Source organism: Carlito syrichta, unplaced genomic scaffold (genome assembly GCF_000164805.1).
Source record: "Carlito syrichta isolate Samal-C Ts95f unplaced genomic scaffold, Tarsius_syrichta-2.0.1 Scaffold94729, whole genome shotgun sequence".
In the NCBI taxonomy this organism is placed as follows: domain Eukaryota; kingdom Metazoa; phylum Chordata; class Mammalia; order Primates; family Tarsiidae; genus Carlito; species Carlito syrichta.
Window position 1 is genome coordinate 66,573 of NW_007038825.1, and position 15,910 is coordinate 82,482.

Sequence of the window (15,910 nt, forward strand, 5' to 3'; positions counted from 1 at the left end):
GTTTTTGAGATGTGTTGTTGAATCCGGTTTGCTAGGATCTTGTTGAGAATTTTAACATCTATGTTCATCAAAGATATTGGCCTGTAGTTCTCTTTCTTTGTTGGGTCTTTACCTGGCTTGGGTATTAATGTATGTTGGCTTCATAAAATGATTTGGGGAAAGTTCCATCTTTCTCAATCGCCTGGAATACTTTCAGTAGGATTGGTATCAACTCCTCTTTAAATGTTTTATAGAATTCTGCTGGAAAACCATCTGGGCCAGGATGTTTTTTTGTAGGTAGTTTTCTTATTACATATTCAATTTCCTTGATTGTTATTGGTCTATTTAGGGTCTCAATTTCTTCTTGTTTCAACCTAGGCAAGTTGTGTGATGTCAGAAAATTCTCCATTTCCTTAAGGTTTTCAAGTTTGTTTCCATACAAGTGTACATAGTAGTCTCTAATGATCTTTTGTATTTCTTCAGGGTCAGATGTGACTTCATCTTTTGTATTTCTGATTTCTTCCAGTTCTAGCATGCTATATGTCAGATGTTATATGTGAGATGTTTAAAATTGTAATATCTTTAGAAAAGACATCTAGAACAGATATTGAGATTAAAGATACCAAATATTTTCAGGGGAAAAAAGGGAGTGTTGAAATATGGGGCAGTTTGGAAGTAAAGGCACATCCATAGAGAGCACTTCTGAACTTGAATATGTACCACTATAGGTTATTGACAGCTCTTACTTGGAACCTGTTCAGTGGGGCATTCCATCTCAATGTTGTGTGCCACAAAGCACCATTCATTCCATCATTCATCAAATATTTGTTACTACTGCTGAAGCACTTAGACTAGCAATGAGCATACTGCAAGTTCCCCACAAACATTACCTATAGTATAATAATGAACCAGAAACTGTTCTAGATCCTGGGAATACAGTAGTGAATGTGATAAAGTCTCTACCTTTGTGAACTTACATTCTAGTGGTAGAGCTAAACAATTAACAAGTAAACAAATACACAAATACTTTCAAAATTAGAGGTAAGTTCTCTAAAGAAAAATAAAGCAGGGTAGGGGGTTAGAATTTAATTGAGAAATGAGTGACTACTTTAAATTGAGTGATCAGAGAAAGCTTCGCTGATGCCCATTTTAAAAGAAGGTATTGTCGAAATAATTAATGCTGTTACAATAACTCCCAAATCTCAGTAGTTTAATGGAATAAAAATTTGATTTTTACTCACACAAAATTTGATATTGCCCTCTAGGTTGGCTTTCCTTCCAGCGATGAGTAAGGGATCCAGGTTCCTTCTGCTGTGTAGTACCAACGATCTGAAATCTTTTTGCTTCTAACTTTGGGTGTTAGGGAAGAAAGAGCCTGGTAGATTATTCAAAATGTTTTAGAGATCAGCCCTGGACTGGAGCCAGTGTTTGGTTGGTTAAAACTCTGTCACTTTGCCTAACCTACTGCAAAGGGGACTAAGGCCATGTAATTTTCCTTATTCTCAGGAAGAAGAACAGAGTTTGGTGAGAACTTTGCTTTTGTGGTAGGCAGAAGGAACAATGTAATGATTTAGGGGAAAATCATGAGAAAGAGATTCCAGACAAAGGGGACAACAAATGTGATGACCCTCAGGAGGGAACAGTTTTAATATTTCAGGAATATCAAGAAGCTGAGTATGACTGGAATGTAGGGACTGAGGGGAGAGAGGTAGATGAGATCAGAGAGGCAGAGATGAGATCATAACGAACTTTATAGGCTATGGTGACGTCAACTTTGAGTTTCATTCTAGGTATGAAGGGATGGCATTGAAAGGTTTGAGTAGGGGAGTGCTACACAAAATAGACCATGGTGAGGAGCATGACTAGAAGTGGGAGACTAGTTAAAAAGCCATTTTAGTAGTACAGGTGAGAGATCATTGAGACCTATACAAGTATAGTAGATGTGAAAGTAGAAGAAAATACTTGGATGCCAAATATATTTTGAAAGTGGAACTAATATAAATTGGTGATATGAAATAGAAAGAAAGCAATGATAACTCCTATACCTTAGGTACAGGATTCCTATGCCTTCCGTATAGGATGAATGGTGATGCTATTTACTGAAACCAAGATTAGGACAGGCACAGCTGGAGGCAGGAGTCAAGTGTTTTAGATATATTAAGTTTGGTATGGCTATTAGACATTCAAGTGGAGAAGTCAAGTGAACAATCATATATCCAGGTCTGGAGTTTAGGAGAGTGGTTAAAACTAGAAGTTTAATTTGGGGTGGATATTACCTAGGGAAAAATTAAAGAGGAAAGAAAAGAGAGTGAGAAACTGAACCCTGGACTAGTTCCAATATTAGAGGCTGAAAGAGAAAGAAGAACTAGCACTTGAAAAGGAAGAGGGGTGAATGACCAGTAAGACAGTAGAAAATGTGAGTGTTAGGGAAGAAAGAGCCTGGTAGTTTATGCCAAATGTTTTAGGGATCAACCCTGGACCAGCCAGTGTTCAGTTGGCTAAAACTCTGTCATTTTCCCTAACCTGCTGCAGGGGACTGAGGCCATGTAATCTTCCTGTATTCTTAGGAAAAAGAAAAGAGTTTGTATCTCAAAACTGAAGCAAAGCAAGTTTTTTTTAAGAAGAGGGGTGTGATTAATTGTTACAGAGACTGAGACTCTGATTAAGATAAGGAGTGAGGAATGACCTTTGGAATTGACATAGTAACTTGTTAATGACCTTGATGAAAGTTGTTTCATTGGAGTGGTGGTGACAAAAGCCATCTGAAGTGGATTCAGAGAACTGATAGTAGAGAGGGAAATGGAGAAAATTATTTCAGGGTGAGCCCCATAAATGGGAATAGAGAAATGGAGTAGTTACAGGAATCAACGGAAAGGTTTTATTTTTAGATGTTTACATGCTAATGAAAACATCTTAACTATTTGATTATTTGGAGATTAACTGGAACTAGTATGTGATATGTTCAAAAGTGCATTAAATGGATATCAAGAAACATGGGCTTTTAACCGTTATGAGACTGTTTTCATCTATAAAATAATGGATGTTAGTCTAGATGAGCCCAAGCTCTGGCGTTCTGAAATTCTATAATTATCTTGTATGTGCTTCTTTGGACCTCTGTGACATCCTTTGTTTATCTACTATGGCAACTTTATTGGTTGTTAGTACTTCTAGAGGCTGCAAACAATTGTCACCAATGCCACAGTTACCTCGGAGTCCTAAAGCTGCTTACTGACATTTAAATTAGGAGTACAGTACTGTAAAAATTCAAGTCTGCCAAAGCCTACACAGCAGCAGCCACCATGACCAGGTGAAAAAATGGTCTCTGTTTCTCTTTTGCTTTCTAAATCTGGGGCAAGTACATCTTATTGGCAGGAATTAAATTATATCTGGAACCTGGCGGTAAAACAGTTTGAGTAATATAGATTTCAGGCTTCCATCCTTTGCTATACAGGGGAAGAACATAGGAGGTAGGAATAGATTATTGCCAGTAGATAATCTCACACAGTTGATGAAAAATTAGATTGAAATTCTTCATGAAAAATTAGATTGAAATTCTTGACCTAAATGCAGGGTTTTTTTTTGGGGGGGGGGGAACAGGGGGATCATCTTTAGATATAATTTATTGTTATTCTTTCCTATTCACTGGATAAATGAAGAGTGTTTACTGTGAAAAGGATGCTTGGTATTCTTTAGTCTTAAGGGAATTAATGTAAAGGAAATACTTTTAATTTCACAGTCTTTGTTCATTTGGAAGAGATTTGTAGTTTAATCTAAAGTTCCATTTCTTTCTATGCTACTTTGGGTGCATATCTTTCTGTAGGTGCTTCGATAATGAATGGTTATAAATGTGGTAATCTTAGCTATTATGGAAAAATGATGGGGATGAAGCAGTATTTGTCAATGGTGAAAGAAGTTTTTGGTTGATTAGAGAAAAAGAAGGATCATGCTGCTTGTGCTGTTGTCAATACCAGTGCATATAGGAATCCTTTGATTCTTTTTCTTGTGTAGCGAGCCTATATCTGCTCCTTTGTCTTCATGTCTCATTTCAACCTTTTTTTCCCTCCAGTTACCTTTTTTAGATGCTAAAAGCACCCAAAAGTCTTAAAGGATATTTTTTAATTTTGGCAGACTGACATTTCTTTCAAATATCTGTTGTATCAAAGCATTATATCTTTGATTTGACTTGTCTGATTTCATAATTCAACATTCTTCGTGGACCAGTTGTTAAACAAGGTAAAGGGGCAAATTAGTGAAGATATCTTTCAAAATGCAGGCAAAATAAAGGCATTTTCAGACAGACAAAAACTGAGAGAATTTGTCTCCAGGAAACCTGCACTATAAGAAATACTAAAGATATTTTTGTTTTGTTTTGTTTTGTTTTTTTAAGCTGGAGTCTCACTCTGTTGCCCAGACTGGAGTGCAGTGGCATGCTCCTGGCCACTGCAGCCTCAACCTGCTGGGCTCTGGCGATCCTTCTGCCTCAGTTTTCCAAGTAGCCAGAACTGCAGACGTGCACTACCACACCCAGCTAATTTTTTTTTTATTGTAGAGACGAGGTCTCACCAAGTTGCCTGGGTGGGTCTCGAACCCGCGGGCTCAGGCAGTCTACTCGCCTCTGTCTCCCAAAGTGCAGGGATTACAGACTGAGCCACCAAGCCCGGCCTAAAGATATTTTTGAACCTAGGTAAATGATACCAGATAGAACCTCAGATTAGCAGGAAGAAAGAATATCAAAATAGGGAACTATCTGGGTAAAAAGAAGAGGCCTTTTAAAAAAAAACCCGCAAAACTATCTTTGTCTTACTTGTGTGTGCATTTACATTTTTTAGACTATTGTCTCTTGAAAGAAATAATAATAACAGTTTGTAATGGGGTTTATAACTTAAATGGAAGTAAAATATGAGACAATAAGGACACAAAGGGGGGTGGTAAATGGAATTATACTTTTAATTTTTTATATTGTTCAAATATTTCAAGGTAGACTCTGCTAACTTTAAGATCAAAGTATAATCTCTAGAACAACCATTCAAAGCTAACATAAAGAAGTAGAGCTGGATTTGGGTACAGAGCCTTGCACTTGCAGTTCTAGTTACTTGGGAGACTGTGGCAAGAGGATTGTCTGAGCCTAGGAATTTGAGGCTTTGGTGAGCTCTGATTACACTACTACACTTCAGCTTGGGTGACAGCAAGACCCATCTATATATAAAACACACACACACGCGCGCGCGCATATAAAATAAAAAATAGAGTACTAAAAATATGCACTTCAACGAAAAGAAGGCAGGACAAGATAAATAAATGAAGAACAAACAGGATACATGAAAAATATCTACCAAGATGATAGACTTAAATCCAATCATATTAACATTTCAATTCAATGGTTTAAACATGCCAATTAAAAGACAAAGATTGTCAAACTATATTTTTTTAAGGAAAATTCAGTTATATGCTGTTTACAAGAAATAACATTTTAAATATATAGACAGACAGATGGCGAATAAAGGGGTGAAAAAGTATGTATACCATGTAGACATTAAGCATTAAATAGCTAACATGGGTCTATCAGACAAAGTAGACTTCCAAACAAAGAGTGTAGTGCAAGAGACAAAGAAGGAAATTTTGTAATGATAAAAGGAGACCTAACAGTTCTAAATGTATAGGCTCCTAATGACAAAGCTTCAAAACACACGAAGCAAAAAGTGACAGAATGCAAGGGAAAAAGAGACATCTCTATAACATAATCGGAGCTGTAAACATCCTCTCATTTCTTTGGAAATGTCTGTCTCACATTTTTACTGATTGTAATCTTTTGCTAACGCTACCTAGCTAAAATTGCAAAAGCCCTTGGCCAATTTTTCAGAGGTTTTTTGTTAATTGGTACAAATCTTAGATAGATAAATGAAATATCTATTTCCTCTGTAACTCAGCTTTCCCTAAAGCCTGCCCCCCATTTCTGAGACCAGGGAAAGAAGTCTGGCTTCTTTCAGAATTTTTTGTTCATTTCGTATGTACCAAAAGTAGCAGAAATCACTTAAAATTCACCAGCTAGTCTGTTTATTTAAACATTATTAAACATTATCAGCTAGCTATAATTTAATTTTGGTTTTATTTACTACTTGATAATCATGTGAATAAGTATAGTATTTTTAATGTAAATGTATTTGTTTCTTTTCTTTCTTTTCATTTTATTGGTAGACTTTTTCATTTTTTGTTAAACAGAACAAACATTTATTGAACACCTGTTTGTAAGACCTACATTAGATTTTTTTAAATTAGATCCTTGACTTGTTACAGAGCCAAAAATTGTAAGACCCATATTCATCCCTGTATATTAGTTCTATCTACTAAACAAAATTGTGCCCTCTTCTTTTCTCCCTTAACCTTTTATAACTGCTTCTGTTTTAGCATTGTTTTCATATATCTGTCTTCCTAGTTAAGTTGTGAGCTTCTTAAAGGCAGAAGTTAAATATTTAATTTTGTAGCTCCAGTGAATGTAGGTGCTTTGATTGTCAATAGATGGATGTATGCACACAGTAATGAACAAATGATCAAACAATTATTTAAGTCACTGTTTGACAGGATAAGGTCACTTCCTAACATGACAGAAGGTGGCAATCTGCCCTTAACTCTGTTACTCTTCTGAAGATCAGCTTACAAAACTGCTAGGAAGTATAAAAAGACATAATGCAAATCTATGTGAAAGACAGATTTCCAGTATAGCATATGTGGGCTACTAATGGACCCAGACTGAATTGTCCTTTTGCCAAAAGAGTCACCAGTGAGATCTTTTTAATAATGACTTAGTCCATAGGTGTATTTAAGCATGAATATCTTTGTGTTTAACTCAGTAAATAATAGGATCTAATTTCATTATGGGTCTTTCGTACTTCTTGTACTACTTGTCATTGGTTAATGTAATTATTTTAGACAAGCATAAGTTATGTGTCCAGTAATTCTTGTACAGCTTGGCCATAAAACTTGTGGTGCTTGGACTAAGCTTTTGGGCTCTTTCTTTACATTTTAGAAGTGCATTAAATGTCTTAAACTCTATAAGATACATCTCCCAGCCCAGATTGTGACCTAAAGAATTCTGATTATTCTTAATGTTTAATTAATTCAGAATATGAATACTTGAATGAAAGTTTAGGACATGTAAGTGTACAATCAGTCAGTATAGGAAGATCTTTGTATAATTGCACTATATGGTAATAAACTTTTTTTTTAGGGGTGAGTGAGGTGGCTCATGCCTGTAATCCCAACACTGTGGGGGGCCCAGGTGGGAGGATCTCTTGAAGTTAGGAGTTCAGTACCTGAACAACACAGGGAGACCTCATTTCTACAAAAAATAAAAAAATTAGCTGGCCATGATAGTATGCACCTGTCCCAGCTAGTTGGGAGGGCAAGGCAGGAGGATTGCCTGAGCCCAAGAGTTCAGTGAGCCGTGATGTGCTACCGCACTCCAGCGTAGGTAACAAAGCGCTTAGAGATCTTCTGTCTCTGAAATAAATAAATACATACATACATACATAAATAAGCAAGCTTTATTTTCTTTTTCAGGGTGCTCTGGAACAGGGCTCAAATTCTCAGCTAATGGCTGTTCAATATACAGAAACCACTACTATCAGGTAAGAAAGTATGGAAGTTCTTTGCCAGGGTATTTAAAATAGCTAGTATTTTAGTAAAGTTGAAATTCACGCTTCCCTTTCGCCTGAAATTTGTTCTCATCTATGTCTTTTATATTAGTCATACATTACTATGAATATAACATATACTACTTCTGAGCAGTTGGTATAAAGCCAGATAATTTCAAAAGGTCAACTCTCTCAAATCCTTTAAATACAGATTAAGTCAGAATGCTGCTCACTCTTAATTTTGACGAAAATCTTGAATACTCATATTTCTCCTGTCCTTGATTTACACCTGTAAGCCTAGTGAAAGGAAATGTTATTTTCTGAGTACTCTGTGCCAGGATTCCTGCTGAGTGCTTTTTGTGCATTTTATCTTTAAATCAATATAATAACTTGAAGTGTATTTTATATATGGAAAAACTGGAAAAATGATTTATTTTTTGCAGTTTTCAGAGTTATAGAACCAAGTGACAGAATCAGAATTCAGACCCTAGCTATTTGACCTACAGTGTATTTTTCACTACACGATACTACAAGATAAAAAGGGAGTATTGTATTTGGAGGTTTGAATGTCTTCACCAAGACATATTTAACTAACAGGAAAGATAACATGGGAGGCAATATAGTGTCACCATTAAGATGCTAGCCTTATTGGCCCTGTTGGGCAGAATTCAAACCATGCTTGCTTTGTGGGCTCAAGGAGGTTTATGTAATTGAAGTTTCTTCATCTATAAAATGCTGGCTGCACAGAAGTGATATAGATATAGTTAAATTGAATAATATATTTAGAACACTTAGCGTGGCACTTGGCTTGTATTAAGTGCCCCTCTCCCAAATGGTAAATGATGATGATGTGATGACATTGGCAGCAGTGTAACTAAAGTGAACATTGAGAGTCTCAGCTTCTGTCTGTAACTCTACCACATATTTACAGTTCACTATTTATTTAATATTAATTTAACATTTACTAAGAACCACAATATGCCAGACACTGGGAAAAATATAGTAAAAATATAAGTTGAAAGTTGTTTTATTAATTATGCTAAGAATTCTTATTAAATGGCAATGAGTAGCATGTCAGCAGTCATGAATGTTAAAATCCTGAGAATGTATTAGTCTGTTGAAATGGATAGTTCAAATATATTTAACTAGTACCTGATAATTCTTTTAACCAGAATATATCATTCAATTCCTATACATTTATTTTTAAAATATATCCATTTTTTGTTGCATGATTATGATGGCATGATATTTCTTCTTTAGTTGAAAATGTTTTTAGTGAATTATAGTCAGTTCTCATTATTTGTGGATTCTGAGTTTGCTAATTCATTTATTAAAATCTGATAAGATATATTTGCAGCTCCAAAATCAATACTTGCAGTGCTTTTGTGGTCATTTGTAAACATGCACAGATGCTCCCACGTGAAGCTGAACCAGACCACATTCTGCCTTCTTTTTTCAACTCTCATAGTATAAATAGGGTCCTTTTATATATTTTATATTTATTTATTTGTTTGTTTGTTTGTGTTTCTTTTGTTGGAGTCTCACTCTGTCACCCAGACTGGAGTGCTCACGGCCACTACAGCCTTCCAAGTAGCTGGAACTAGAGGGGCGCACCGCCACGCCTGGCTAATTTTTTATTTATTGTAGAGATGAGGTCTTCCCAAGCTGCCCAACCTGGTCTCGAACTCCTAGACTCAGGCAATCCTCTGACCTTCGCCTCCCAAAGTGCTGGGATTACAGGCATGAGCCACCACACCCGGCCGTTTTTCATATTTTTGTGGGTTTTTTTTGTTGATGATTTTGCTGTTTAAAATGGCCCCCTGGTATATTGCTGAAGTGTTGTCTATTGTTCCTCAGCCCAAGCAGGCCATGATGTGCCTTATGGAGAAAATACATGTTAGACAAGTTTCATTCAGGCATGAGTTGTTGGCTGTTGGCTGAGAGTTTAGTTTAGTGAATGAATATGTTAAAGAAGATATCTTTAAACAGAAACACATAAAATAAGGTTATATATTGATGAGTGGACAAAAATATTGTAACCAGAGGCTTGCAGGAACTTAACCCTGTCTTTCTGCTAGGAGAATGGTTTGGAATTCAGAGCTTGCAATGACTTTTTAAAATATGGCTATCACAAATAACAAGAATTGACTGTATATTCAAAATATTGTAATCAGAAATGGCCTAGTGGCCAACTGGGATTATTCAAAAGAAGTTCTTATGACTCATTTATCATTTCCATTTAGGTCAGTCTTTATCTCCTTAAAGTTAATAATGTTTGATGGATACATAAGTTTTCTCTTCAGAGAAAAAAGCAGCATTATAGGATCCTTTCAATCTTCAGGATGTTGGCCCTAAACACTAAAAGCCCCTGAAAATATTAAGAACTATGTTAGTATCATTTGAGTGTATCTTTTGGGCTTGATGTGGTTCGAGGTATTATAATTCTAGTTTTTTAAACCTACATGGTGCTTTTAATAATTGATGGCTAGCAATTGTTGAGTGATTCCTATGGAACAGAACCCTGTGCATGGCACTTTACATATGACATCCTCAGTAACAGTCTCTCATGGTTTATATGATTACCATTACAGGTTGCTTAGAGAGGTTGATTTCCCCAAGAATACCGATTTGAGGAGTGGAACAGGAATTCAAAGCTGGGACTATTTATTTCCAGATCCCAAGCTCTTTCCACATTTCACACAGCCTCGTAGGCAAGCACACCTTCACATATTTGACAAAATGGTGGAAAAATGACTTTTCCTTGGACTTAATTTTTATTACCCAACATTTTAAAGTCGTGCAATCCTATGCTGGAATCTATTTTCTGATACTGTTTTTATTTTTACATGCTTTATAATAAACTTGACCACCTAGTACATTTTAGAGCTTTGATTTAGAAGTGAGGATTTTAGCTTTAGTGAATTGGATCTTATAAATACCCTGATATTGGTCTTTTCAAAATGTTATCATAAAATTTACTGCCAAAGTGCTACTAATATTTTGGTTGAAAGAGATTCTTACAATTCAGACATAGCCTTAGAATGGGAAGTATTTTGGGAGAACATGAAACTTTTTACTTTAATAAAACTTTATATTTCTTTTACTTTAGCAGGAACTCAGGGAATGAGCTACAAGTGTATTATGCTTCACCCAGAAGTTATCAAGACTTTTTTGAAGCCATCCGCAGAAGGGGAGACACGTTTTATGTTGTGTCATTTCGAAGGGTAAGTTCATCTTGGAAAAATTAAAGCAAATATTTTGAGTGCCTGCCGTATACAGGATGTTGGCCTGTGTACAGGATGTTGTGGAAGATACAAAGATCTGAGAAATAGGAAGCAATATAAAATATGTGAGTAGAACAGTCTAAGTGCTATCATACATGCTTGACTGAGATGTTCAACATTATGAAAATAAATGTGAAATTGGTGTCAGGCTATGAATTTATATTTATAAAATATAAGCTAAGCTACTTTTTGATTTTTTATTCATCATCCTAGTAACCATACTATTTGTTTATAACCGAAGGAAAAGTTAATACATACAAATATTTGATTTAGAATTTTCCTATTTAGGCTTTTTAAACCAATTCCCATGGTTATTGAGAAACAGGCTTCTGAAATGTAGATTTAAGATGAATCATGGGCTGATTAATATATTAATTGTGGAATGTTTGGATCTGTGTTCCTAAGACTCTCTACTCCTCTTTTCTCTCTTCTTAATTAAACATTTGGTTGGTAAAGAATGTGTTAGATATTCAGTTATCTTACGCAAAAGTAAATGTTTGTACTAGCACTTTTAAATGCATAAATGTTAGACCAAATAAAAAAAATGAATAGCTATTATTTACATTTCATCTACTTTTCCTATAAAATGAAAATATATTCTTCAGAGAGTTTCCTTGTAAATATCTGTTAGAGTGCTGTATGTTAACACAGGAGCATATGAATGAATTAGTCAGTGGTTTGTGTCCCCAAGTCTTTCTTTTTTTTTTCTTAGAGATGAGGGTCTCACTATGTTGCTCAGGCTGGACTCACATTCCTGGGTTTAAGCAACCCCGAGTAGTGTGTGTCACTATACCTAGCTTTTTTTTCTTTTAAAGAATGTGTGGAGGTATAGTTAGAAATAAATGCAGTTGCCCCGTGAAACAGCAATCTCCAACCTTTTTTGGCATCAGGCAGTGGTTTCGTGGAAGACAGTTTTTCTACAGACTGGGGATGGGGGTGGTTTCAGGGTGATTCAAGCACATTACATTTATTGTGCACTTTATTTCTATTATTATTACACTGTAATATATAAGGAAATAGTTATACAATTCACCATAATGTAAAATCAGTGTGAGCCCTGAACTTGTTTTCCTGCAACTAGATGGTCCCATCTGGGGGTGATGGGAGGCAGTAAACACCCAAAGCATGTTGCTTGTGTCTAGTCTATTCCATAGTCTCATTTTGTTGCTGTCGCTGCAGAAAACACTGCTTCACAAAGACAGGATGTTGGAAGTGGAAGCAGGGTTCTCACTGCTTTTGTGGCAATCTCAGGATAATTCCACCTTGAGTTTAATCCAGAATGTATGGAGATTGTCTCAGACGTACTTTTAAGGCCACCACTATTTGCAATCTCAAGCAGTTGATCCTCTTCTAGCATGGACAAAGTCATTTCACCTGACTTATTCACAAATGGGTCATAGATCCATTTCTTCCCAGTTTGGGGGTCTTTTGTGGTTGGGAAGTAATGCGCAAACTGTTTTGAAAGCTGAAATGGATGAACATGTACCAGCTGGGAGAAAGAAGGGCCTGGTAGCTCCAGTCTCTTTGAAAATCTCTATTAATGTTTGGAACATGTCAAAATTCCAATGTTGACTCTTTGTCCTCATAATTCCAGTTAGGCCTTGAATATAGCTACACAGTTGTCATTCTCCCTTGAGGTGACAGATTGAATTCATTGAGCAGGTTGAATATGTCACACAAGTTAGCAAGTTTTGCAGTGCATTCTGTGTCAGTGAAATGTGCCTCCAGTGGTGACTGCTTTTCTAAAAGAAATCTTGTAACTCAAAAACTCTGGCCAGTGATCTACCTTTAGAAAGCCATCTCACTTCTGTGTATAAGAGAAGATGTGTGTTCTCTGTGTCCATCTCCTCACAGAACTGTGTGAATGAATGAATGTGAGTTAAGGGCATGTACTTTAATGTGGTTGATAATTTTAATCACAGCCAGCATTTCTCTGTGGATGATACAGTGTGTAGACGCACATTCAGAACAACCTCTTTGACTCAGGAAGTGAAACCAGAAAGCTGTCCAGTCATGGCAGCTGCATCTGTGAATATACTGACACAAAATGACCAATTCAGTTTTCCTGATATGTAACCATTCAGACTGGAATAGTTCTGCAGCTGTGGTATTGGTTGGCAACAAAAGTGCGCATAACATATCCTCATGCACATCCTCCTGAGAAATATGCAGCACAAAAACAATCATTGTTGCTTTGTTGTCAACATCAGTAGACTCATCAACCTGGATTGTATTCCATGGTGACTCATTAATCCTCTCTAACAATTGTGCCTCAGTATCCTCTGTTATTTCATCAATCTGTCTAGTTATGGTGCTAGCCGAAAGAGGAACATGTGCCACCTTTTGAACTGCAGTTTCTCCTAAAAGTTGACGACAGATGTCCTCAGCAGCAGGCAGGATAAACGCTTCACCAATAGTGAAGGACTTCAATAGTGAATGTGGTTAGCCACTAAGGATGATGCTCCCAGTGCAGACACATTTGATGAGGTGATGGCCTTCAGTAATTGCTTCTGTTTTACATTTTTTTCCTTCTGAAAAACTCCAAAGGCTTTTATCTTTTTATGCAGTGTGCTTGGTCTTCATGTGGCAAAATAGTTTTGAAGGTTTCATGGCTTTGTTGGATAGCTGGTTGCTACATATTATACAAAGTGGAGTTGGAGAATGTGAATCACCTGTTGCAATGAACCTATAATTTAAGTAGTAGGACTCTTGGTATTCTTTTTTTAATGCAGCTTTCTTTTTGTTTCTTTTTGTTGGGTCCTTCCCTTTTTTCAAAGATGCTTTCCAGTGACATTTGTTTTTTTACGCATTTCAGCTAGGGTTAGCTTGTGGGCTTACCAAAACCATGACTGAGACAAATGTGTGGTGTGGAAAAGAGCCATAGAAGGAGGGGAAGTGGTAAATAAAATAATGGATGGGCCATGCACAGACTAAAATAAGTGTCAGATTCTGACTTAAAGCCAGCCACCAGATGTAGCTGTACAACTGATGTAATCAGTTCACTTGCCACTCACTGATAAGGTTTTGATATGAGTCTGCAATCAATTGATTTATTATAGTCTCTGTGCAGTCAAACCTCACTGCTAATGTTAATCTATATTTGCAACCACTCCTCAGTGCTAGCATCACTGCCTCAGATCATCAGGCACTAGATTGTCATAAGGAGTGCACAACCTAGATCCCTCACATGTGCAGTTCACAATAGGATTTGTGCTGCTATGAGAATTTAATGTTGCCACTGATCTGACAGGAGGCAGAGGTCAGGCAGTAATACAAGCAGTGGGGAGCAGCTGTCAATACAAATGAAGCTTCACTTGTTCCCCTCCACTCACCTCCTGATGTGCGGCCCAGTTTTAACAGGCCATGGACTAGTACCGGTCTGTGGGATTGGGGATGGGATTGAGGACCCCTTCCCTGAACAATGCAAGTTTGGATACTGTGGGTCTACTTACATGTGGATTTTTCTCAATCAAATGAGGATTAAAAATACAGTATTCACAGGATGCAACAACTAGGTTTACGGAGGGTCAACTTTTCACGTAAGCAGGTTCTGCAGAGCCATCTGTAGTACTTGAGTATACATGGATTTGTGTATATACAGGAGGCCCTGGAACCAACCCTCGTATTCTGAGGGATGACTGTATATACTGAGAATAAGCAATTCATTCTTTGACTATTGTTACCACTCACTGTCACTGAAATTTTCAGTTAATGAATTAATTCTTCTCTTAATGTACAAATATCCAGCAGCTCAGGTTTTCAGAACCAGAGAACTCGGATACTGGAAGACTAGGGAAATCAAACATTTTATGTATTTCTATTATTAATCAAATATGCTGAGAGATTTGGAGTACTTAAGCCCTGACATCTCCTGATCTCTGCCATTTCACAAAATTCTCTGTGCTTATGTTTTTCTCTCTTATATTAGAAATATACCAATATAATTAATATATTTCTAAACTGCACCAACCTCAAAGTTTCTTTTCGGCAGCAAGGGGGCAGCTGAGAACAGGGTTTTCCGCAAGACTCCAACTGTCTTGGCTTAGGAGAACAAGGTATTTGCTTTACTATTGGCACAGTTATGTTCAAAGTGCGGGGGGGGAGTAAACTTTTAAGAATGGGATCCAGCACTATGAAGAAGAGACCTGATGGGTGTTAAAATGATTGTGCTGAAATGTGTGTTGTTTGTACCATCAAATTTACCAAAATCATTTTTCTCAGACCTGGAAATGACAAGATGTCCATCCTACCCAAAGCAATCTACAGATTCAGTGCAGTACCCATTAGATTACATTATTTCTTGTGCAATAGGATTTAGATTTTTTTCTCCCACTTAGGTTCTTCATTTCATTGACAGAAACTATTGCATTGGAAATTCAGAAATACAGAGATTTTGAAGCCCCAAGTTTTTGCTTAGCGTAAACCAGGTATTTATAATAAAACCAATAACCAAGCCATATTATTTTATAATTGGATGTGTACTTAACAAAATATTTTAATATCTAAAAGTAGGCATTGACTGTTTAGGATACCATTATTTTGAATTAACCAACTCTCTCCCAGATCTAAACTCACACATGCCCTGCATTCCTGTACTCTTTAATCTCATTACAATTGAGCTGCTGAAATTATTTTCTCTAAAGCAGACACTCTTGGGTAACTATTGAGTTCCTGTTATAGGTCAGCAAGAAAGAATGCTTATGATCCCAGTAGTCCTAAAAAGGCTCAAAACTTTTACTGTTCTTTTGATTTTCCTTTAAGTGTTTTTACAACACAGTAACTTATTCTGCTTTTTTTTTTTTTTAGTTTCAAGTATTTGTAACTTATTTTCATATAAATACTTTGCCTTTTTCTCATCTTTTTTACTTGTTTTAGTATGCTTTGGAGAGTAGGAGGTGAGGAATAACTTTTCTTCAAACATTCAAGTCACTTTGAGTTTGCTATAACAGATCTATTAATAAGAAAAAATCCAGTTAAGTGTAATCCCTTTTTTTTTTTTTTAAGTTCTTTTGGAAG

At 36.4% G+C, this 15,910-nt stretch overlaps 1 protein-coding gene across 1 annotated transcript in view; it reads left to right on the forward strand.

Moving 5' to 3' along the window:
* ATF6 (activating transcription factor 6) overlaps positions 1-15,910 on the forward strand; it is a 174,127-nt gene that overhangs the window by 60,234 nt on the left and 97,983 nt on the right. Inside the window, exons 7-8 of the mRNA XM_008061385.1 lie at positions 7,537-7,604; positions 10,720-10,834. Coding sequence (XP_008059576.1) covers positions 7,537-7,604; positions 10,720-10,834 — 183 coding nt within the window. The remainder of the gene's footprint in view (positions 1-7,536; positions 7,605-10,719; positions 10,835-15,910) is intronic.